Source organism: Xiphias gladius, chromosome 15 (assembly GCF_016859285.1).
Source record: "Xiphias gladius isolate SHS-SW01 ecotype Sanya breed wild chromosome 15, ASM1685928v1, whole genome shotgun sequence".
Lineage (NCBI taxonomy): Eukaryota > Metazoa > Chordata > Actinopteri > Istiophoriformes > Xiphiidae > Xiphias > Xiphias gladius.
The window spans coordinates 16319417-16342437 of NC_053414.1; the positions used below are offsets into that span (position 1 = coordinate 16319417).

At 37.9% G+C, this 23021-nt stretch overlaps 2 protein-coding genes across 2 annotated transcripts; one reads left to right on the plus strand and one right to left on the minus strand.

Moving 5' to 3' along the window:
* The first annotated feature begins 2146 nt into the window (after positions 1–2146).
* Positions 2147–7138, plus strand: LOC120800977 (aryl hydrocarbon receptor interacting protein). The gene is made up of 7 exons (XM_040147505.1): positions 2147–2331; positions 2903–3085; positions 3168–3356; positions 4049–4225; positions 4454–4595; positions 5738–5967; positions 6107–7138. The coding sequence occupies exons 1-7, from the start codon at positions 2233–2235 to the stop codon at positions 6110–6112; spliced, it is 1026 nt and encodes a 341-aa protein (XP_040003439.1). The 5' UTR covers positions 2147–2232; the 3' UTR covers positions 6113–7138.
* Positions 7139–7366: 228 nt separating this feature from the next.
* On the minus strand, positions 7367–12672 carry cdk2ap2 (cyclin-dependent kinase 2 associated protein 2). The gene is made up of 5 exons (XM_040145010.1): positions 12552–12672; positions 10474–10629; positions 9907–9998; positions 8642–8762; positions 7367–8077 (listed from the first exon to the last, which is right to left on the minus strand). Exons 2-5 carry the CDS (start codon positions 10526–10528, stop codon positions 8010–8012), a joined length of 336 nt encoding a protein of 111 aa, XP_040000944.1. The 5' UTR covers positions 10529–10629; positions 12552–12672; the 3' UTR covers positions 7367–8009.
* Between the last annotated feature and the right edge of the window lie 10349 nt (positions 12673–23021).

The following is a 23021-nucleotide window of genomic DNA, read 5'->3' on the forward strand; positions in this document are numbered from 1 at the left end:
TTACTCTAGAAGAAACGTTGTGAGTTCAGCCTCAAACTTAATTTCTTTACTCACCAAGAGCTGTCTCCAGAGGTGGAAAGCAACGCCAATGTTAACTCTTGTTTTGCTTCTATTTCTATCACTTCTTTTGTGGCATGCTAACCAGCTAGTTCATCCCGTTTTGTAATACCGCTTTGATAGTGAGTCACTGTAGCATCCAGCCTACCCTCACTTCAGCATGGGAGGATGAAGAAGGAGCAATGCCCAGAGGGCATATTCTAACCCTTGTCATGTAAATCCAACAATGGCTGAAGTAGACAGCTGTTAGTGTTAATTTCGGCTATGTAGCAATAGCAAAACCTTACATATAGCACTTTTGAGTAAAGCAGCGTACACAGAGTATATATTGGTTTTTATACTTGGTTTAGTAGTCCTTCATGAAAGCCTATAAACACATAGACTGTATATTAAAAAAACAACAACTTATGGCTTGATTATTTATTTATAATCAAGCCACAAGTGTATATACATATATATACTTTAAAGAGGTTATTAATACTAAATCCACAAAGCTGAAGACAGGAGCTGTCCTTTGTAGTTTTTACCGGAGGCAATTGTAAAACTGTGAAAAAACAGTATTGGATAACAAATTTAATAATAGTGATTATAAAGACCAAAGTTATTGTAAAGTACTCAGTACTCACAATAACTGAGTACTTGAGTACAGGAGAAGGAGGCTGAATTCACAGAGACTAGCTGTCAAATTAGTCACATTTTCTCTAATGACACATAGAAAAAAAGTATTTGCTATTTAATTAATCTAGTAAACATAATGTAGAGTCAATAATAGTGAAATCAAAATTAGCAAAATACACAACTGTTAGCCCAGCAGTGAATTAGCCCCAGACAGCTGGCATATTTGCTAGCTTGGTTAACAAGCTAGCAAATAGCACTTAGCACTAAGGTTGTTGCAGGAGCACTGAGTTAACAAAGGACAAAAGAACAGTACCTAAAATCTATAATAAAAAAGAGTATATACAGATAATGCAACAACAAATCTTGGGAGTTGATAAAAAGGTGTCTGTCAATATTTGCTCAGTGACTGATCTGACAAAATGGTGGATGTAACAATCCTAGTGAAACTGAACTGTCATGGAACTATGCCAGCAGGTGTTGCCACTAGCAACAGAATGTTCAACTAAAACGAACTGACAGAAAGACGTAACAGTGTGTAACATAACCGCAGTTAAAAATACTGTAGCATTCATAGAGTATACACTCATGTAGTATGTACAGTAACGTGTTATGTTGAAAATGCTATCATGAGAGAAATAATTACTGCACTAGTAATTATATTACCATCACCAGCTCTGTCAAATGATGAATGAAAACAGTTTGGTGAAATCTAACCTTGAGGTTGAATATTTCTGACTCACTTTATAATGTAGAGATTGTGCTCCTGTATTTCAAATACAGAAGACACAATACTCCTTTCAAATATTCTGCTGATGTTGCTTGTGTAGCCTTGCTCTGAGATGCTATCTGTTTGTTATCTATCTACTTCATCCTTTCACTGTGCTCTAACATTTTGTACATTCACAATGTCTCTAAGACACGGGTAGTAAATAGCACTGGCATTTAGTTTTATGGATCCGCTGAAGTTTCCTTAGCACGAAACTGAACAAATATTTGTTTTTCAACATAGAATTAGCATAAAGTTTTACTTTGGCATTTTGTTTTGCTTTTGGAGGCTTTTTTTTGGGTACTTCACAAGTTTTAAGCTTACACATCAGAAAGAAAAACCTAAAATATGGATAGCTGAAATAACTTAGTCATTCATTTTGTGGTCTCTGATTTATTTCATGCCCTCTGTTGTAACCTCCACTTGAACTAAAAGATGTATTTTCTTTTTTGCATGAATGTGAAAAATGTTCATTCCCTCATGACATAGCATCCATAATATATACACCAATTTTTCCACTCATATCTGTATAAACCCTGAAATAAAGCTATGTGCCAAGAAGTAAGTATTAATGCATTATGTAAATTCTCATGAGTTATTATGCCAAATAGTTGAAAGTTTTTTATTTTGTTTCTGTTATTGAAAAAACGAGTCTAGCAGTCCCTGGCCCCTTCTATACACTTTTACACAGTCTACGTGTAGAGGGCGCTCTGCGGTCTGAAGTGACGTCTAACGAAGCGACTAGCTTCGGCAAACATCGTCATCAGTCGTGAGCTGAGACTCGGAGAAGGATGGAGGAAGAGGCACGCAAGCTTCACGAAGACGGAATAAGAAAGAAATTGGTCAGTCCTGGTAAAGGAGAGCTGTCGACGTTCCCCAATGGAACCAAGGTAAAGCTATAGCGTCGTGGGTTCAGCGGGTTCAGTTATGCCCTCTCAGTTAGATTAAAAAATACGACGAAGCATGTTAGCTAATGCTATCACCAGTTCTATCTTGGCTAACACCTTAGGCTCTAGCAAGCTGTCAGTTAGATTCATGTTACAGTAAAAGCTTTTCGCTCGTATTCAGACACCGCTGTTAAGCTTCTGAGCTTAGCTTTCTTTGTAGTGATTTAACGTTAGATTTGGTTATTTTTGTTTTAGTTAGGTTTTTTTTTTTGTCCTATTTTTTCATCTGATGGAAAAAAGGGGGCGGGACAGGATGGTATGTGTTTATGATTGCTGATTGGTCAGCATACTATGTCATTCAAATTTCTGTCGTTGTGGCTGGTCAGAATATGATGGAGTGGAAATGCTCTTCAGGCCCGTCTGAGAAATGGTGGTTTCTCTTTTGTTTCTAGTAAACAAGTAATCAGCTGCAACGATCTTGTTTCCCTGAAGGGGCGGTGCAACAATGCGTATTTCAATCGGATAGTTCTGTTGAGCAGTGTGTTTTATTTCGCTCCCCTATCTACCTTACCAGGTGATCTTCCACTATCGCACCAGCCTGTGTGATGGCACGATGCTGGATGACTCCAGGACCATGGGGGGGCGCAGCAAACCCATGGAGCTCATCTTGGGCAAGAAGTTTAAACTAGCTGTGTGGGAGAGAGTAGTCATCACCATGAGACGAGGTGAAATTGCAGAATTTACCTGCGACACAAAGGTTTGTGCTACTGGATGTGACATGGTAGCTCTCTTGTTCCTTCTCAGTGCTCACTTTTTCTATCTCTCTCCTCACCCCTCAGCACACAGCACTGTACCCACTCGTGTCCCAGTCATTGAGAAACATCAGTGCTGGTAAGGACCCCCTAGAAGGCCAGAGACACTGCTGCGGCATTGCCCAGATCCACTCCCACCACTCGCTGGGGCACAAGGACCTGGATCAGCTTCAGGCCAGCCCACAGCCTCTTGTCTTCACCATCGAGCTGCTGGAGGTGAGCAGGCAGGGGACAGCCCAGAGTTTAATATGATTGGTGGTGTTTTATTGGGTTGCGTTCAGGGCAGAGCGTTGTTTTAATTTTTTTCTATTATGGCACCAACACAATACCTGAGTTTTGATACCAATACCAATACTTTTTTGATATCTTACTTTGAGAATTATATACATTTTCATGTAATAAAAGAAGCAAAAGTTCTCAAAATGTCAAAAATGCAAAATGTCAAATTTCAAATCCAAGGGAGCTCTACAAGAACTTTGCCTAAATTAAATTGAATTCTGATATAAATCAGTAAGTATCTCTGTAAGTTCTATATATACTTAACAGGTTTACAAGATCACAAATCTTAACAAAAATCTGATGTCAGCTTTGGGTAATTGACAGTTTACACATTGGAAACACCTCTCAGTATAATGCAGTCCAATATGACACCACCATTATGGTCTCAAAAAATTGCTATAGTCCTGGATGAACAACTCTGTGACACAGTTTCAGCAAAATCTGAAATTTATAAGCTCCCCACTAAGACGGGAGGCACTGTAGGCACATTGTAATAAATTGCATTAGCATGTAGAGGTGTACCTTAAAAAACATTTAACGTAATACGGTATATATGTGCGACTACAGTTTTTCTCTCCTACAGTGAAAGCTGCAGCTGCCCCTGATCTCCATTTTCTTTGTCTGCTCAGGTTCTGCCTCCAGGCTCGTTCCAGCTGGATGTGTGGGCTATGACAGATGAAGAAAAACTCGAGTTTGTGCCTCAGATCCACGAAGAGGGCAACATGCTTTTCAAAAGAGGGCAAATTAAGGAGGCCACAGAGAAATACTACAATGGCATTGCCTGCCTCAAAAATCTACAGATGAAGGTTAGGGGACAGTCAGTTCTTTGTTGTTCGGTACAGTAAGCATGAATACACGATTGTCATTTTTCTATATTAAGGATCATATCCATTTTTTAAATTCTTGTGCATGTTTTGTACTGGAATTAGAGAGTCATAGCTTTGATCCTGTCAGCGCTAATATAAATAGTCAATTTGCCACAGTGCATTCAAGTGTCTTCAACTCTTCTGTGTGGCTTTTGTCTCTTCTTTCAGGAGCACCCTGGAGATGAAGCATGGGTAAAGTTGGATCATATGATCACGCCACTGCTCCTCAACTACTGCCAGTGCAAGTTACTCCAGGGCCAGTACTACGAAGTTATTGAACACTGCTCATCCTTGATCTTCAAATATGAGGGTAAGGATAAGTTGTCGGTGCTGCACAAGAACCAGCAGAGATGAAAGTTCTCTATCGCTACTAAAGATTGCAACTATTTGTGATTTCAAAGAGGCAGAAGTCCATTTGGAATTGGCATCGATTCGAAAAAAGTGTTTGTGAAGTTGAGCTGACAAAAAACAAACACGTGAAATACTTCTCATGAAATACTGCTCCACTTGATAGCGTTCTCCACCACAATTGTCATCAAAACACCAAACGAGGGAATATCTTTAGGAAAAATGATGTTCATTCCTCCAGTCGAGTTCACTGAAGCTGTTGGCTCATAGGGGCTCAATACCTTCCCATGATATTTGGCTACACTTTATGTTGTATTTTCCTTTAAGTTTTCACCCATCTATATCTACAGAAAAAAATAGTTACTCTCTTTCCTTGAAACTGTTTCAGGTGTCATTATGGGGTTTTTTTCCCTTCTTTTTTTAGTGTATGATACTTTGGGTCTGATCACTGTGTTAACATCAGCTATTGTTATATATTGTATTTGCCTTTGTAAAACTAGTCTTTTGAGACAGATGATTCCTCTACATCTCAATGTATTCTCTTTAGTTTATTTATATAATGGCTGTTGTAGTCATTTATACCCTAAACTTTGTATTCAACAGCACGATTCAAAATTAAAAGTTGACAGCACAGTTTTGATAGTAAAATACTCCCATGAAAATGAACTATTTCTTAAGGACTAATGGTGTCAGAATGCATGAGAATAAACCACTTAACAGTTACGGCTAGAAAGCAACTATATTCACTGTATAACCATTAGATTAATAAATTATACATAGATTGATATAGTCTATTTACCCAGTCTTAACAGCTGATTGTTTCATAAATTGGCTGTCCTGACATACAGCAATTCAGTTATGTCATGATTCATGAGTATTCCATACAAGTGTATTGTAATGTATTGGCTGCAACATGTGGCCTTTAGTTGCAAAACCTGCAGTGTTATTAAAACGGTCCTACAGTACGTGCTCTTACTTTCATTATCCTGGAAGCTAACATCCCACCTCATTTACAGTACGTCGTGGATAACCCCAGTCCTTAGTCTTGCTCCCAACTTACATACGTAGAATTTTCATTAATTTACTTCTTCTTCTTCCTAACAGATAATGTGAAGGCCTTCTACAAGCGGGCTAAGGCCCATGCTGCAGTGTGGAACGAGACAGAGGCACGAGCAGACTTCGCTAAGGTGTTGGACCTGGACCCCTCTCTGGGACCGTCTGTAGCCAAAGAGCTGAGGGCCATGGAGGAGAGGATCCGCTCCAAGGACAAGGAGGAAAAGGGTCGCTACAAAGGCCTATTCAACAACAACACACCACCAGCCACTGCCACTACAGTCAGTGTGGTTTGAGTTTTATTAATTGCATCTTTCCCCTTTATGGACACCAAATATTAAATTTAAATGAGAGGCTTGTTTTCTATGATTATAATGTAGAATTTTAATGAAGTATCTTATGTCCTCTTCCTCCTCACAGGGTTGAATCTCTCATTGAGTTGGAAACAAGATGATTCCTGTGAATTTCAAGATGGAGGAGAAACAGTAGACACTGCTGGTGTTTATGTCTTATCCACGATGCACCCAAGCCAAACACTCTGCCCTCCATGGTACACGCAGACACATTCTCACACACTGTCAGGTCGTACAAACAAACGCACCCACAGTTCACCAAGGTGCAACTTGCATTCCTGCCTTATTCCTCTACACTCTTATTTGTAAAATTCAGTTTTTGATTAGGACATGCTGACATTATCAGGGTTGACTGTAATGGAAGTTCAAAATATCATAGTAACCTTAGGTCTGTACTGGCCAGCTGCACCAGTAATTCCATGCATTGTGGTGTTCAATCTGAATAGAACTCTGAATTCCGATATCCTGGTGAGCCTGTCAAGATTTCAGAAATGTGAACATTCTTGGTAAATAACTCGGTAACAGTAATGGGCTTCAGCATGATACACTCAGCAACGGTTTCCACAGGGAAAAAAATTACAAAAAATTACAAAATTACTTGTAACCGTGGCGCAGCAGGGAAAAATTGCAATGAATTCCAGACAGAAATGCTTCCCCTTCAGAAATTTTTTTTTTTTTTTTGCACAAGGAACATCATGTCCTCACATGCACATCTCTGCTTTGTACCGTCAGACCATGTTTTCGATCTTGGTCACAGCGGAAGCACGGGAATAGGAGACTTATTTCCTGGTGGATGCGACTGGGAAAACGAGCTGTCTTTGACAATCATTATGTAAAAACACATGACCTTGTTTTGTCTTTGCTTTATCCTTTGTACTGATTTCATATATGTAAGAAATACTACCATTATATTGTTTTTGTCAAGATGTACTCAGCAAAACTATCAGTATCTCTTTCACTTGCTTAGAAAGAGCTACTCATTACTCTTCATGTAAAGCAGTGGGTCATTAGCCTAACCTGTCTGATGTGAGATGTTATTGAGGTTGTGATTATGTAACTGAAAATAAATTTGTTTACCTCCCCAACTTTGCATTTTTAAACATTTGAACCATGCAGACAGATGATTTGAAATACAAAAGGATAATCAGTGTCCTCTTGTACTGTAGATAGATAATCCTGAGTAAAAGATTCAAACTATTTATATATAAAAAAAAAAAAAAAATAGAACAAGGTCCACCTGCTGTAACTTTTCAGAGCTCTTTCATATTGACATTTCTTTGTCAAAATGCTATTCCTGAGTCAACAATGAACATAAAACACATGAAAACTCTTTTTTCCCTGTTATTTAATTAAGATATACATACTGAACTGCAAAAATCTGGTTTACAAAATTTCCGTCCTAACAAATTTACTTGAGATGAAGAGTTCTTGTGATTAAGAAACATCTAATGTGTCTTTACACTATAAAATATGGTGAAAACAAAGCCGGAGTGAATGGAATCAGGTATTTTCAAGATGCACAGAAAATATTAAGTGGTTGCAGAGTGATGTTCAGAATAGAAACTTGAGGACAAATGCAGTTTGAACATTGATTTCACCATTTTTTTTTAAAAGCCAATTTTCTTGGTCACCTGTCATTATTGAACAAATAATACTATAAACATTTCCATCCAGGGTTTTTACCCACAACTCTACTTCAATTTGTGTTGAAATTCCCCACACTCTTATTTCAAAGTAGATACAAAACTGCATGTTGCATACACCCCACACACAGGAAGTTTTTCATTAACAAAACGGGATGTGGTGGAATGCAGGGAACAGTGGAGACAAGAAAGAACATAATGCACCTATAAAAAGCCAGTAGGGAAAGCGCAAAAAGTGGGAGGACAAAAATATGGTGTAAAACAGACAATGATGAGGGCAGACTTCTACGGGGAAACAGTGAAGGGTGAAGGGATCTTTCCAAAAGGTTATGTGCGGGCGCTTCTTTCCGTCTCTGCAAGACATTCCCTGACCAGTGCACGGGCATGGATTATACCTGAACAAGACAAAGAGAAGGTGCAAAGAGCTGTTAAATCAACAATTTGGCAATGAGATTTATTCCAAAAATAATTGGTGGTAATTTTAAAGTCTTTTGTCTGTGTTTACCTCAGACAAATTAGACCCCAGAGGCCTAATTTTCCTGTTAGACTTCTCACCTCACAAACTTTTACAAACTCCAACAACATAAATTCAAATAGACAGCTAATCTCCCTAACAAACAGAATGCAAGGGTTAAAATCCCTTCAATTTCCCATTCATTTTTTACCTAAGTAAAAATATACATTAACGATACAATTCTTCACAGAATAAACTATGTTAAGAGCTGCCTTCACTAAAAAGTAAAAAAGGCTAATTTTATTCCCATTAGTCAATGACCAAGGTCACCACTCATCCTGGGGTCCTAAATTTCCATAATAAAAGGACAAAAACTACAGTAGATAACAACATTCTCCCTTCTTCGGCACTTGGACGACCTATTCACAACACAGCACATCCACACAACAAAAAAGTCATTACTTGTGCTGACAACAGATGTGTGTTTTTGACATGTAAAACATACCTCTCTTTAGCCTCTCCATAGCGCTCTTGCTCCCAGCGTATGTTGGCCTGATCTCACGGCTCATCTCCTCAATGACAGACAGAAGCTCACTGTAGGTGGACCCTTGAGACACTTTGACAGGCTGTTCGTGTATTTTTACAAACATGTAATTTTTGGGGGAGAAAAAAAACCCCATTAAGACTTGTCACAGCACAGGTGAAAAGAAAGAACAGTGACAAGTCTAGACTCTTGCTAATATGATATGATATAGTGTGATACGATGAGGTGTAATGTAAACTGGAACTGTAACTCTGTAAAGGAAAGCACGGCACTTGGGTATCTTTATCTTCGAGACACTGATGGAATCAAAATGATACTATGTAAAACTCCAACGATTCATTCATTTACTTTACAGACAGTAACATAACTTCCCATCATGTTCTCTCTACTTCGCCATGCCCAACTTTCCACTTTTCCAAATTATTCCAACAGCATTGTGACAAAAATATGTTTTTTAGCTTTACATGCATTTCAATCAAACAGCATGTCTGCCACCCCATTCTCAGCATTCCCATGTAGGTCACATGCCGGCAGCTGTCCTGCACTGTCAACCTTTACTGTGCTTCATGAGTACGGCATAGATGTGGAGCAATACTTAAAAATGCATTTTTGGCTGCAGGTACTTTAACTTTCAAACAAAGAAAATCAGTTAACTTAACTGAAGCAGAATCTCTGTTCCATCTTGTTGTATATTTAAATGTTATAACAACTTCAACTCAACTGTTCTATGTTATACAATATACCCATGAACTTGACCGAACCTGTGTTTTGTTGGTGGGGGCGTAGGTACAAAACCCCTATACAAATAAAATTTAACAAGACATGTACTGCCGCAAATTAAGTGAAAGTCCCCTCATAAAACCATCCTAAGTTCAGAAATAAAAGCCGGTTCACAATTAAGGATCAATTTTCACATAACAGCTGGAGAAGTGTTCACCCCGATCTTGGCCAGAACGCATGTTTGAAACGTGTACTCTGTATACTCTGCAAGTATGCAATTTTCTGAGACATCTTTCATTTGCTTTGCAGGTATCATAAAGTTTCCACTCTAGTATGGACTTTTATACAAATTGTATGATAATGCCATGATGTCAAGTACAAGTTCATCCTTTTAACCTACGTAGAGAACAAGTTTTAACAAGCAATTTAGAGCTTGTATGTATATATATGGAATTGCCAAAGTACGAGACACCAAAACAGTCTGGATAGCTGTACTGCACGCATACCTGAACAAAGCCCATGGAGGGTGGACCAAAGTCACTGAAAGCTGGCCTAAAGTTGGACGACGAGGGGAGAGATGGAGAGGGCACAGAAGAGCCTGGACAGAAGAGGAGAACAGATATAAAACACCACAGCCACAACATGTTCGAAACATTTTATTTAATCTCATTACAGTATAAGCAATAATTCACAGTTAGTTTTCCTGATACTCATATTCCAGAGCCATTCATTTTTACACTAAGAGACACCTCAGAATTCTTTACCACTTCTACACCATAGCCACTTAATACAAATAACATAAATATGAAGATAATCAACCATTTCTTTAATGTTCTCTCAGCTAATGTGGAGAGTATCTTTGGTTTAACTATCAGCTAGTTTAACTATTATCACAGCATGATGATGATGTATTGTTGCTATGGTTACCTGTGCTCTAATATTAGCTAGGCTACCGCTAATTTCTAATTATTTTCCACGGCCATGTTGGATAATGTTTTACACCCATAACATGGAGAAATGGAAACTGGCCAATAATTGCATGACAACATTAAGGCTGTGTGGTCTCAGAGTACCTGGAGGAGTGTGGTTGGAGCCAGATGGCGCAGGAGCAATGGGTTTGTAACTCATGGCGATGTCAGCAGGCAGCTCCCCGTACGACGCGCCACTTCCTTCGGTCCCGTCAACCCGGTGCTTATACAGCTTTACTGGTGGTGATGAGCTCCTAAGAGCTGATGCAAACAAAACACACAAAAGAAGATTGTATCAAATTTATGTTCATCCTCAGAATAACAGTTTCAGCTACAGTTTGCAGTTATCAAAGCAGTGAATACTGATGTCAGAGTTGAGTATGCAAAATTCAAGGACATTGGCTCATTTTTTTCTCAAGCATGCCACTTTGTAGGACATACACGAATCTAAAAAGGCATTTCAATATCTAACAGTGGTCCAATGGTCAAGCCTGGATATATTTCTCACTTTACATGGACACTTTATGTTGTTTTTTCCTTTAATTTGTCACCTGTCTGTACATATACATATAGTATACACTCACTGAGTACTTTATTATGAACACTCATACACCAGCTTTTTCATGCATCTATCCAATCAGCCAATCGTGGCAGCAGTCTAATGGAGAAATCCTGCAGATACAGGTCAGGAGCTTCAGTTACTGATATCATCAAACATCAAAATTGAGAAAAAAAATGTGATCTCAGCGACTTTAGGCGTTGCATGATTGTTGATGTCAGACAGGCTGGTTTAAGTATTTCTGAAACTGCTGATTTCTTGCAATTTTCACAAACAACAGTCTAGAGTTTACTAAGAATGGTGCGCAAAACAAAAAATATCCAGTGAGCAGCAGTTATGCGGACAGACATGCCTTGTTGATGAGAGAGGTCAGAGGAGAATGGCCAGACTGGATGGAGCTGACAGAAAAGCTATGGTAGCTTAGATAACCACTGTTTATGGCTGTTGTGAGCAGAAAAGCATCTCAGAATGCATAACACGTCAAACCTTGAGGCAGATGGGTTACAAAAGCAGAAGACCACATCAGGTTCCGCTCTTGTCAGCCAAGAGCAGAAATCTGTGGCTGCAGTGGGCACAGGCTCATCCAAACTGGACAGTTGAAGACTGGAAAAACAAAGCCTGATGAATCTGGATTTCTGCTGAGGCACGTAGATGGTAGGGTCAGAATTTGGCACCAACAGCATGAATGCATTGACCCAACCTGCCTTGTGTCAACAGTCCAGGCTGGTGGTGGTGGTGTAATGGTGTGGGGAATGTTTTCTTGGCACACTTTGGGGCCCTTAATACCAATCAATCATGGTTTGAATGGCAAAGCCTATCTGAGTATTGTTGCTGACCATGTGCTTCCCTTAATGGCCACAATTTACCATCTTCTAATGGCTACTTCCAGCATGTCCCAAAGCAAAAGTCGACTCAAACTGGTTTCGTGAACATGACAACGAGTTCAGTGTACTTCAGTGACCTCCCCAGTCACCAGATCTGTATCCAATAGAACATCTTTGGGATGTGTTTGAACGGGAGATGGACAGCATGAATGTGCAGCTGACAAATCCTCAGAAATTATGTGATACAGTCATGTCAACATGGAGCAGAAATCTCAGAGGAAAGTTTCCAACATCTTGTGGAATTAATGACACGAAGAACTGAGGCTGTTCTGAGGGCAAAGGGAGGCCCTACCCAGGATTAGTACAGTGTTTCCTAATAAAGTGCTCGGTGAGCAGGTTTAGCAATGACAGCCTTTCAATGAAGACAGTGATCACTTGTCATTCAAATCTGATCGATATCAAACATGATTTTTACTTGATTAGTTTCGAGAATACAAAAACCTTTCGGAGCGTGAATGTCTGAATGTGATGAAAGAGATACGAAGGGAGCCGGATGCGCTGAATGAAACAAAAGCCGACGTTAGCTTTAGAGGAAGGTGCCGAGCTAACTACTACTTGGTAACGTTAGCTAGTTCAGCTAACTGTCGCCGGTTAGCATAACATCAAAAGTACAACGCAGAAAGATAGTCGTAATGCAGCGGTGATATTCTACAAACAGAGAGTGAACAATACACAGGTTATATGACCACTGAGAAGACTACAAGAGATTCAAAAGAGTGGTAATTCTTTTTTTTTTTTACCTTTTTAAGGAGAGTTGAAGTCCTCCGCGGACGAGAGTCCTGGTCCTTCCTCCGTGTGTGAGTCTGCGCAGAAGAGAAACGTAGTGTAGTACTGTTTTTTTTTACTTTTGGAGCGAAGTGATTGGCTGGTGGAGTAGCCTATGACGTCTGTTCCAAACGGTGTCGTCACGGGGAATCACCACAGCAACAAACATTACAAATTAAAATATTATTGAAAAAAGAAAATTGAAATTCGTTGTTGATTAGAGATATTTCTACATATTGTACGGTCCTGTCATCCAAAACAGAAGGAATCTGTAGATCAGTCTGTGTCTCATTGTCACTCGGTATCGCGACAAATGTTACCAAGGAGTTGGATAAGATGCTATATGATTATATCAGGTGATAAAAAAATAACAATATCTTAGAAAATAAATTATTAGAGGTAGTAGAGAAAAACGTAGTCTTGAAGTCTTGGATTTTAATATTTGAATAATTTGAGAAGAAATTAATTAATATAATCTTAATTTTTAAATGAATATAATTTTTAAAGAATCCCAACAGTATCTGGAATGTTTTTTCCCATATATTTATTTAATTCTACCGGTGGCATTGATTTTTTTGTTAAAATGCAATTTTTCTGTGGACAAAATCCCAGGCTCTTTTAGCCTGGACTTTAGTATATAAACAAAATTTCAGCCTGCACAGATACTTTATCTAGAATAATAAAGATATTTTATACAAAAATATGGTGTGCTACTGTCATATTCACAATTTCGTAGAAAATTTAAGGTACCGGTCACACTTAAAGATTACACTATTAACTCTGATGCAGTTTCCACGGGTTCTCTCTGCACTTTTTTGTATTTTTAAAAATTATTTTTACATATTGGTTTATTTATTCGCTTAATTTGACCATTAACATTTATACTTTATTTATTATTTATTATTTTCTGTATTTACCACTTTATGTGTATCCTAGTTTTTTCTTTTTTATGACATTTCACGTCCTAATTTAACGCAATGTGTAACTATTGTACATTTCACTTTTTTGGACTTTACCACTGTAGATTTTATTTTTGTTTACTGATATCACGATGAATTAATTTCTGGTTTTGGTTTTCATGTCACATGTGTGACATATGTTAATAAAGAGTTTTTTTTAAGTTTGAAAAAAGAAAGAATCAAAGCAACATGCAAATCTCTATATGATTTTTTTAAAGTATGTTTGTTGTTCCTTTACCTTTTCCTGTTATTGTTTGAACTGGGGAAAAAAGTTTGAAGCAGGCTATACAAAAATATTCAACAAGAGAAAAACACCCATACAGTGTCATTGTGTTAAAGGGGTAAAAACCTTGCTCATAGCCAATGTCTTTCAAATGCCACACCCCCAATTTTTAATGCAAATGTTCTGCTAAAAATTGAAAGTCTCAATCCCAAACCAAGATAACTCCGATTACATCATCAGGGTTATTTTTTCAGATTTGACACAGCTCCTGCAGAGCCACAGAAGGCTGAGTATTACTCCAAATAACAAGCAAACAGATATTAATGTTTAAGATTAAAGAATGCCTTTTTAAGGCAACTTGCAGAGATAATAAAATAATAATCAGTACATGTTATGTCAAAAGTATTATTTTGTATTTATGTGCCAGTTTTCAGTTTTAGCATGCATGGTGTTACTATACCACAGAGCTAGTCTCTCAAAACTAAATTTATCTTTCTTTTATCTGCACATCACTATGCAGTATCTCATTCTGCCGGTTTTGTCACTCTGTTGTCATGGCACCCCTCTGAGCTGCTGGAGCCAGCGACTGCAGGGCCAGAAACCCATTTGCACCTCAGTGACATCTCCACATTTTGACACCAGAATACAATGAAAGGAAATGTCTCTCTAAAATGCATCAAAATTGGCCAGTTATCTTGAAGCAAAGCATTTGAGTTCTCAAGTGTTATTTAGATAACAGCCTTATGTTCAGCATGGAAATCACGTATCAACTATTTTCTGTAGCACTCAATCAGCCACTGAAGAAACTATACATTAGAGATAGAAGGAGAAGACACTGACCCCTAAAAACTTTGTTGTTGAGTGTAATCCAAGAACATTCAGCAGGTTCTCAATGTGGTACTTCTTAACCTTCTTGGGGGCTGGCAAGTGTCTGAAAGGAAAAAGGTGCATCTGGTTCTTAATAGTGTTTCTTTCTGTAGTGTTATTTCCTGCCTGGAGGGACATGCAAGCAAAGTAAGCAAGAGAGAGCACAATGTTCCCTGTTTGACCCCTGAGGGTGGCGTGTACCGTAGAGTAAATTAGCTACTTTCACTTTGTTGCAAAAATGATCCACGCACCATCATCCAGCCCCTTGTCATATAGCGAAATGACTGACATTTCTGTCATATTCACCACCTCCTTGTTTGACTGAGAGGCTTCCGTTTGAAGGCAATGTTTTTAGACATGATGGGATTCATCTAAGGCCTGTTTCTAAAATGTCTGATAAATGTGCTGTGTGTTTTGTTATTCACCAAACATTTTACTAAGAAGTGAGCAGAGAACAAATAATTTACTTCAACAGAGACATATTTTCACTGGGTGTTAGCTACATAGAGCAGTAACTTTTAAGCTGGAAGATGTTCAGGGTTTTGCTCAGAGATACTTAAGCAGACATTTGCTACCCATTGCTAGGTACTGGTTCTTTAATAGTGTCAGGTTTATGGTGCTACATGGTGTCTTGATTAGAGGTCCACTCTCAATTTCCATAATAGCACTACTGTCAAAATGGATTATTAGAACAGTATTGTCAAGTGGTACCCCACATCTAGAACAGTAGGTCACCTGACGTGTATCAGAAATATCTGACAGATTTTTCTAGTTCATTCAGCAGTTCAGTAATGGCTCAGTATGAGCAGTATCACCCTTTATTCAATAATATTGCACAAATGGGAGTTATTTATTAATTAGCACTGGTAGCTTAATGCAGGGCTTTAATCATTATATATATAGAGGGGAGCCCCCCTCACATATACACACGCACATATATATATAAAATTTAATCGTAACTAAACTTAACAAATTGCCATTATTATTACTAGCGGTTGTAGTATTACGGTGTACTGCAGGTCTGCGTGTGTTTTGTCCAAGTGGCGTTGCCGTACCCCAGCAGAAGCCGTCAATTGATTGTTGTGGGTAGGTACAATCAATGTCAAAACACTGTACTGTCTCTCTATTTCATTACTTTCAAACGTACAAAAAAGTGGAAAACTATGACTATGCGTGTTACGTAGGCGATTGTGATAGTTTTTGTAAAGTGTTATGAAAAAATAGTTTTATAAATGTTATAGTCTCACAATGTTAAGCTAAATTCCTGTACGTTAGCTAGCTAGCATACTTTCTGTGCTTTAGCTAGCGAACATCCTACATTCTGAGCATATTCCACTCAATACCTTTGCGTAAAGTTTTCATCCGTCAATGTTCCCATCGGTTGTTGATGAGACACTTATTATTGTCACACCGTGCCAATAATAACGCTTCAATTCAGCCAGGACATGCACGAAAAGGTAACGTTAACGTCAATAAGTCTTTTTTGCGCTGGAACTGAAATTTTGGAAAACAAATGGCCAAATATTTTGCTAAAAAAGTGTCAACCTTAGTTGAATACGCCCGTTTTCATCAAAAACGTTTCCACTCCATGCTATTACTAGTGTCTTTATTATGTTATACTTTTCAGAAAGCCCACGTAAAGTCTGAGTAAAGTGTCAGTCATTTATGTTGCGTTGCATGTGTAGTTTATGTAGACAATAGTAGCTTTCATTTATTGCATATTCGTATAGTATACTGTATAGCTGTACTTTGTTCTGATAAATGGCATTATTAGTGTTTGTTTGATTAAAGTGCAAGCAGTTTTATTACAGTCACAGTCAGGGTCATCATGAGCAAGAGGAGGGGTGGCAGTGACAATTGTCAGTTTTCTGGGCAGCCTCAGAAAAGAAAAAAAGTAAGTTGAGAGCAGTGAGAAAGTGAGTACCAGTCAAATGATAGAAGTATACAAAAGTAGAAATGATGAGTCAATGTTTCTTGATATAATAATCACTGTCATTCATATCGGAAATGGTTAGTAATCCATTCCTGAACATCGTGGCAAGACACACCACTTGTTTACTGATCATATTTCTTTCATGTTCCCTCTGCTGCATTCAGAGTGAATTGAGAGAGGGAGAGAGAGATCCTTGAGGGTGTCGACAGGGCAGGGAGAGCAGGTGACATGGAGGTGAGGGAGAAAAGGAGCAAATATTGATAGTTAGGACCAAATAATGACATCACAGCAGCCCCTAACATACAGACTCCTGTTGGCCTCCATATGTGTATCAGCATTCTTTCTGGTCACTAGTTTACTGATAATATATTTCATGTTCACTCTGATGCGTAGAAGTATTCACATATTTTACTTAAATAAAGGTACCAATATAACAACCAAGAATACCCTATTACAAGTAAAATCACACATTCAAAATCCTACAGAAGTATAATCTGCTAAAGAAATTTAAAGTATCAAATATAAAAGTACTTCTCTGGCGGAAAAAAAAATGTCTCTTGTGACTGATATATTATCATACGTGGCATTATTAGATTTTTTTATACTGATGCAGCAGTATAAACTGGTTGAGTTTTGACTAACTTGAACTACTATATATATAGTTTGGTAGTTTACTCCAGTGGTTTTCCGATCTAGGGGTCGGGCCCAATTCTAAGGGTCACAACATGAATCTGAGGGGTCAGGTGATGATCAATGGGATGGAAGAGAGAAGAAACAAAGTTCAGCGGCACAAATCTGTATTCACTTGGACTTCTACTCACTGCAACTGCAAAGTTAAGGGCAACTGGACTTTTAGGTTCTTGAAGATGTTGATCTTTTAGATGAAATCTGAAAAGAAACTAGCAACCTCAGATGTCAGATAAATGCTCATTCCCACTGAAATGTAGGAGTAGACTTATAAAGAAGCGTTAAATTTAAATACTCAAGTTATTTAAATACTCAATACCCAAGTACAAATACCTCAAAATTGTTCTTACATACACTACTTGAGTAAATAAGAAATGCTCAGCTGGAGCAAGATTACACATTTATTTTAAAAGTGTAATGTATGAATATGTACTGTGCATATCTGTATATTCATTGAATAGTTTTATACTGTATATCACATTCACTACATCCACATATTTAGTTTAGTAATTTTAGATTTCATCAGACGTGACTGCTTGAATGAGGATGAATGTTTATGTGTCTAATGGAAAAAAATGCATCTCTACCAGTGGTGTTGTTGCCTTGGATATAAGGTTGCTCAATCATCATGCATTGGTTATATCATCTGCTCAGGACTTGAACTTGAGATAATGGATAAGCTCCCTGGCTGGCCACTGCTCTTTGCAAAATCTGTACTTTCTTTATTGAACCACTCGGAAAGTGGGAAATTTATGACATGTATAAAGCCTAAGTTATATGCAGTGTAAAAGTCTGGATTCTTAGTTACTCTTTGTTGATACTTTCTCTGAGGCATTGTATTTTTATTTACTTTTTGTTTTAGATCTTAGCAAGATGAACTATTAAAAATCACAGGTGTAAAATATTGAATAACATTATGATAAATATATTCCAATTATAGAACTTCACATACTTGATTTTATTAATAATGGCTTTGATTTCACACAAGTAAATACTGTAGATTGGTCTATATGAATGGGACTACAGGCATCTATTAATGCCTTTTGCTGGCTGTGTAAGAATATACGGTCACCGGCTGGGTGCAAAACTGTCTTTTATAGCTGGCCATTAGAAAAATATTACCCTAAAAACATGTTCTGATGGTGCACTTCTTTGTGCCTCAGTGATGTTTCTTGCTGTGCTGAAAACATGGTCAGCAGGTGTACTGTGATTCAAGAAATACATAATGCGTTCTGTTGCCAGCAAGAGACTGCAGTTCAGCTTAATTGCAGCAGGTCACTGACTGACATAGATTTTTTTCATGTGACGTAGGTCCACACTGGACCACAACAATTTTCTGTGGGAATACAAACTCGGTAGAGCTGGTAGATAATAATCATGAAGTTTCAGAGAGAGCCTGAGATTTTTCTTACTCATATGGGCTTCCAGTTAAAACTGTAAGCAAGCTATTGTGACTTAACAGGTTCACAGTTGCCTTGGCACTTTTAAGGTTATGATTACTGTAGTTAATTTACTCAGGTCAAGTTTTCCATCTCATGTTTATTTGCCACTGGGTCATACATCACTGTTTGCTCTTCTGACAGTCTGCTAAAAAAATATATTCAGTTTACTTCAGCCCATCGGTCCAAAGTCAAAAATGATATCAAATACAGTATTTCCAGCTTTTAAAGAATCTTTTTCCAACAAAAATACATACCCTTTCTAACATATCTCTGTATCTTTGAACAACATATAAAAAGCAGAATTCCAGTTTCTCTCACTTTCTCCCTTTTTTTCCCTAATCCTTCTAATAAATGGAGTAATCTCTGTCTGTCTTTCTTTTTGTCTGTCCTTTGATTTTCTCATCTATATAACTATATATAGATATCTATAGTTACATATACATATAGATATATATACCTAGAGATATAGATACACATATATAGATCTAGATAGATATAGATATACATATATAGACATATACATGTATGTATCTATATCTATATATAGATACTATAGATATATATATATATATATATATATATATATATATATATATATATATAGACACACACACACACACACACACACACACACACAAAGATCACTGATGGTTTGATGAGAAACTCGGACAAGGTTCTAGGAAAAAATAATTGAATGGGTTTTTTTCGGGCAGACTGGAATGTTTTCTAAAAAGAAAATTAGCCAAATTTCACAGTAGGGTGGAAGTCAAATGAAGAACAGTGAGTTCTGTAATAATACTGAGAGCTGAAGCATTAATTTTGATGTTTTATATCTGACTATAGAACACTTGAGGTGTAATTGGCAAGGGCAAGAGGTTTGACATTTGTTGTGTGCCTTAAAAGACACAGCAAGTATTACACATGCAGTACAGAACACTAAACCAGTGACAGTCAAAAACCATTTATTCATTTTTTTCAGTGTATAAGATGTAATTTATAGCAGATGCATCAGGTTGTGGTACAATATAAACATGTACTAATGAGACTGTAAACATTACAGAAACTAATAACCTCCACCAAGAAGGTTATGCTTTCACCTGTGTCTATTTGTCCGTTGGTTTGTTTGTTTATTTGTCAACAGGATTACATAAAATCTACATGGGCCAGGGAAGTATGTGCTCTACTGAGTGCCAGTTAACTCTGCCAAGGAGGTTATGCGATCAACCGTGTTTGTTTGTGTGTTTGTCAGCAGGATTACGCAAAAACTACTGAACTGATTTGCACCGGACTTGGTGGAGGGATGGGGCAAGGCCCAGGGAAGCACCCACTCAAGCAGCTAAAGAGCCTGATTTCTCTCAGGAGTTGGTAGAGACCAAAAACAGAGATAAAACGAGAGTTAGTATTGGACTAACATTCGCCAAGTGGCCAGTAAAACGACTCCAAATGAATGACTATGTTGCTCCATGTTCTTAGACAATCTGTTGGTAATATCCTCATGTCCACTTCTACCCAGGGTCTCCCAAAACAGGATTGTGTATTAATTTGATTCAGAGCATTAGGTTGTGTGAGTCCCAGGAAGTTACCCCTAGCTCCTTTGTTAGAGCAGTTCAGAGAAATTCTCAGTTCTTTTGTGGAAGTGGGAATATTTAAGTGTTGCAGACAGGCTCAATTATAGAGGAGGTGCAGGCACATGCCAACTCCCCTCCCAAAGAAAATTGACAAAAAGATCCCTTTTCTTAAATTGCTGCCCACTCTTGAATTGAGGGTGCTACTGCTTTACTTAATTTCCAAAATTAGAAATTTGAAAGTTTTCTAACAGAAAACAGAATCTCTCAGACTTTGTCTCTCCCTTTGTGTCCTCTTTCAGTTTCAGCCTCAAAAATAGAGGATTTATAGCTTTATATACAGCAATATGGAGGAGTTTAGACTTTGACTCAGTGAGACCCCGGAAACCTATTTCAAAGCCACCATCATAGTAAAGCAAAGAAAGGCAGTCTCTTTTTTGCGTTAACCCATCTCTTCGGTCACTAATTTCAATTTATCCCATTTCAATTATTATCAGGTCACAGTAAATACAGTTCAAGCAAGACTAAGATTCTGCAGCTATGCTAGCAGCTATGTGAGGCAGGACTTGGCCAGTAGTGTTTTGATTTAAATGCTAATGTCAGCATGCTAACATTGTGATTGAATGTCCCTTTGCATCATAATCTTTCAGACTTTAGAGGAACAAACTGTCTCAATGACATAATATCTTCTTTTTCCCCCACACAAAAAACAACTATCATTTAGAATTAGTGAGTATTTTGTAGAATGAGCATTTGATTTGATTAAACACAAGTACGATGTTTCCTACATTCGGTGAACTAGTGCAGAACCCGTTAAAAACATGCTTGTTACCTCATTAATAGTTCAATATTTTATTCAATCATCTAATTATCGTAATCTAATTTCCAAGTCACTGCTGTGTTTTGATAATAATAATAATAGACCTTATCTGTCAGATACCGGATCAGAAAATACTGGACCACAAATGCAAAAGGATTGCGGTGACACATACATTCACTTCCAATTTATTAGGTACACATAGATCAAACTAATGCAGTATAATTTATTTTCATGGTCATTCTGGAGGCTGTAATTTGTGCTGCTGTTGAACTGTACAGGTTTAAACAGAGAGGTGTTTCAAATATTTAATCCATCCCATTTATATGAATTAAGGTTTACAAAATATTCTGTCTGTAACGATAGTCTAACCCATTTTCTTACACATACATGGCCGTTAAAGGAAACCGAAAATATAAACCAGCCGAATAACAAATGTAAGATGACGCCTGGTGTAACATTGTATTACCATAACAAATAAGCCATTTCCACTTTGGAGAGCATGGGTCTCTGTCTAAAATACTCCCACATTTTAGATTATCCTGTGCAAGGGTTTGTAGCTGCAGCTTGTTTTCCAGGGACTCAATGCTTTGACCGGGTGCAGCCTTCTAGCGGTTTCTTTAGAACCGCTCATCATAAAAACTTAACAGTCGACACTGTAATTCCTTGGGTCCTCAAGAAAACACACGTGAAGTTTGAAGTCGGTCGGATGAGCAGTTGTCAAGAAAATCGAAGGACAATCAGACAGATTCCTCCATTTATAGATAGATGGCCCACTCAGAGTTAACTACTGCTGTGGCACTCAAGTCTGTTTGGCAGGTGCCTCAGGTGTGGGTCATGGATTAAAGTTTAATACCTGATTTCACCCGTCGACACCACCAGTGCAAAACAGCAGATAGATCTGTTGTATACTGTATTATCAGCCTGAATCATGCCTACGGTATATACCCCACAGTAGTTTTGTTGACATTCTTTCATTCACTTTGTACTTTGTATTCACTGAGCCTATCTTTATCTCGCTTGATGTCATCTTCAGTACCAACAATCTCCACTAGGTATCTGAAACTGCACAGTCTGCAGAATTATTCTTCCTGGGTTCTTCACAAAGGGGCAAAACCTTTCACATACAAGTAGTTATTGTTGATATAAAAATATGGATACCTTACCATACCTTAACCATAGTGTCAACACATCAAAAAACACGTATTCAGTTTCTTTGTGGAGTAGTATGTACGTATGGGTTGTTTTGGAAGGCACTTACACAAACTCTGGAGTCCTGTGTTCCTAATCGTCACTCTAGTGCACTCTCAATTGTGCTACTTCGATGCCTCAGATCAGAGTGGTCTCAGAAAAATAGTCTGCTAACTTTGTTTCCATGGGACACCTATCTGTGCCAGGCTCTTTTTCTCTGAGCTCTCAGAGCAGCTCTCCCCAAGCCATTATATCTACTATAAGTAGAGAAGTGGCCTCAGGGTTTTTTCAAGGGATGGCATACAGGACAAAAGCAGACACAGAAGGGTCCTTGTAATGTTTCTGGCCCCACGGTTCTTATTGGAAGATGTGTACAGCAGTAGTATATCTAATGAAGTCTTATGTCATTATATCACATGCCCACTCTCTATTCTTTTAAAAGGTTCATTGTGTGTAAAATGCTGAACTTTCAAAGCCAATTTAGAATCACGTTTAGTTGTTTTTATTTAATATATTTTATCTTGTAGAAGATAAAAGGTGTCATGGTGGCAAACAATCACAAAGGACAGCAAAATATTACAAATCACAAACATTTTAAAACAAAGACAAGTACAGAAAAACGCACTTACAGTGTTACTCGCATTCCTGAACCATTACCTCTGGAAGATAAAACTACCTTATTAGAAGACATAAAGTTGGAAAGATTTTGTTTTTGCATTATGGATCACGTCATTGTTGCCCATGAAGCAACCAAAAATAAA

Coding starts and splice junctions, on each gene's coding strand:
- LOC120800977 (XM_040147505.1), top strand. CDS start 2,233: ATGGAGGAAGAGGCACGCAAGCTTCACGAAGACGGAATAAGAAAGAAA. Junction 3,357..4,048: donor TCACCATCGAGCTGCTGGAG/GTGAGCAGGCAG, acceptor TTGTCTGCTCAG/GTTCTGCCTCCAGGCTCGTT. Junction 4,226..4,453: donor TCAAAAATCTACAGATGAAG/GTTAGGGGACAG, acceptor CTCTTCTTTCAG/GAGCACCCTGGAGATGAAGC.
- cdk2ap2 (XM_040145010.1), bottom strand. CDS start 10,528: ATGAGTTACAAACCCATTGCTCCTGCGCCATCTGGCTCCAACCACACT. Junction 9,999..10,473: donor CTCCAACCACACTCCTCCAG/GTACTCTGAGAC, acceptor TCTTCTGTCCAG/GCTCTTCTGTGCCCTCTCCA. Junction 8,078..8,641: donor TATGGAGAGGCTAAAGAGAG/GTATGTTTTACA, acceptor TGTCTTGTTCAG/GTATAATCCATGCCCGTGCA.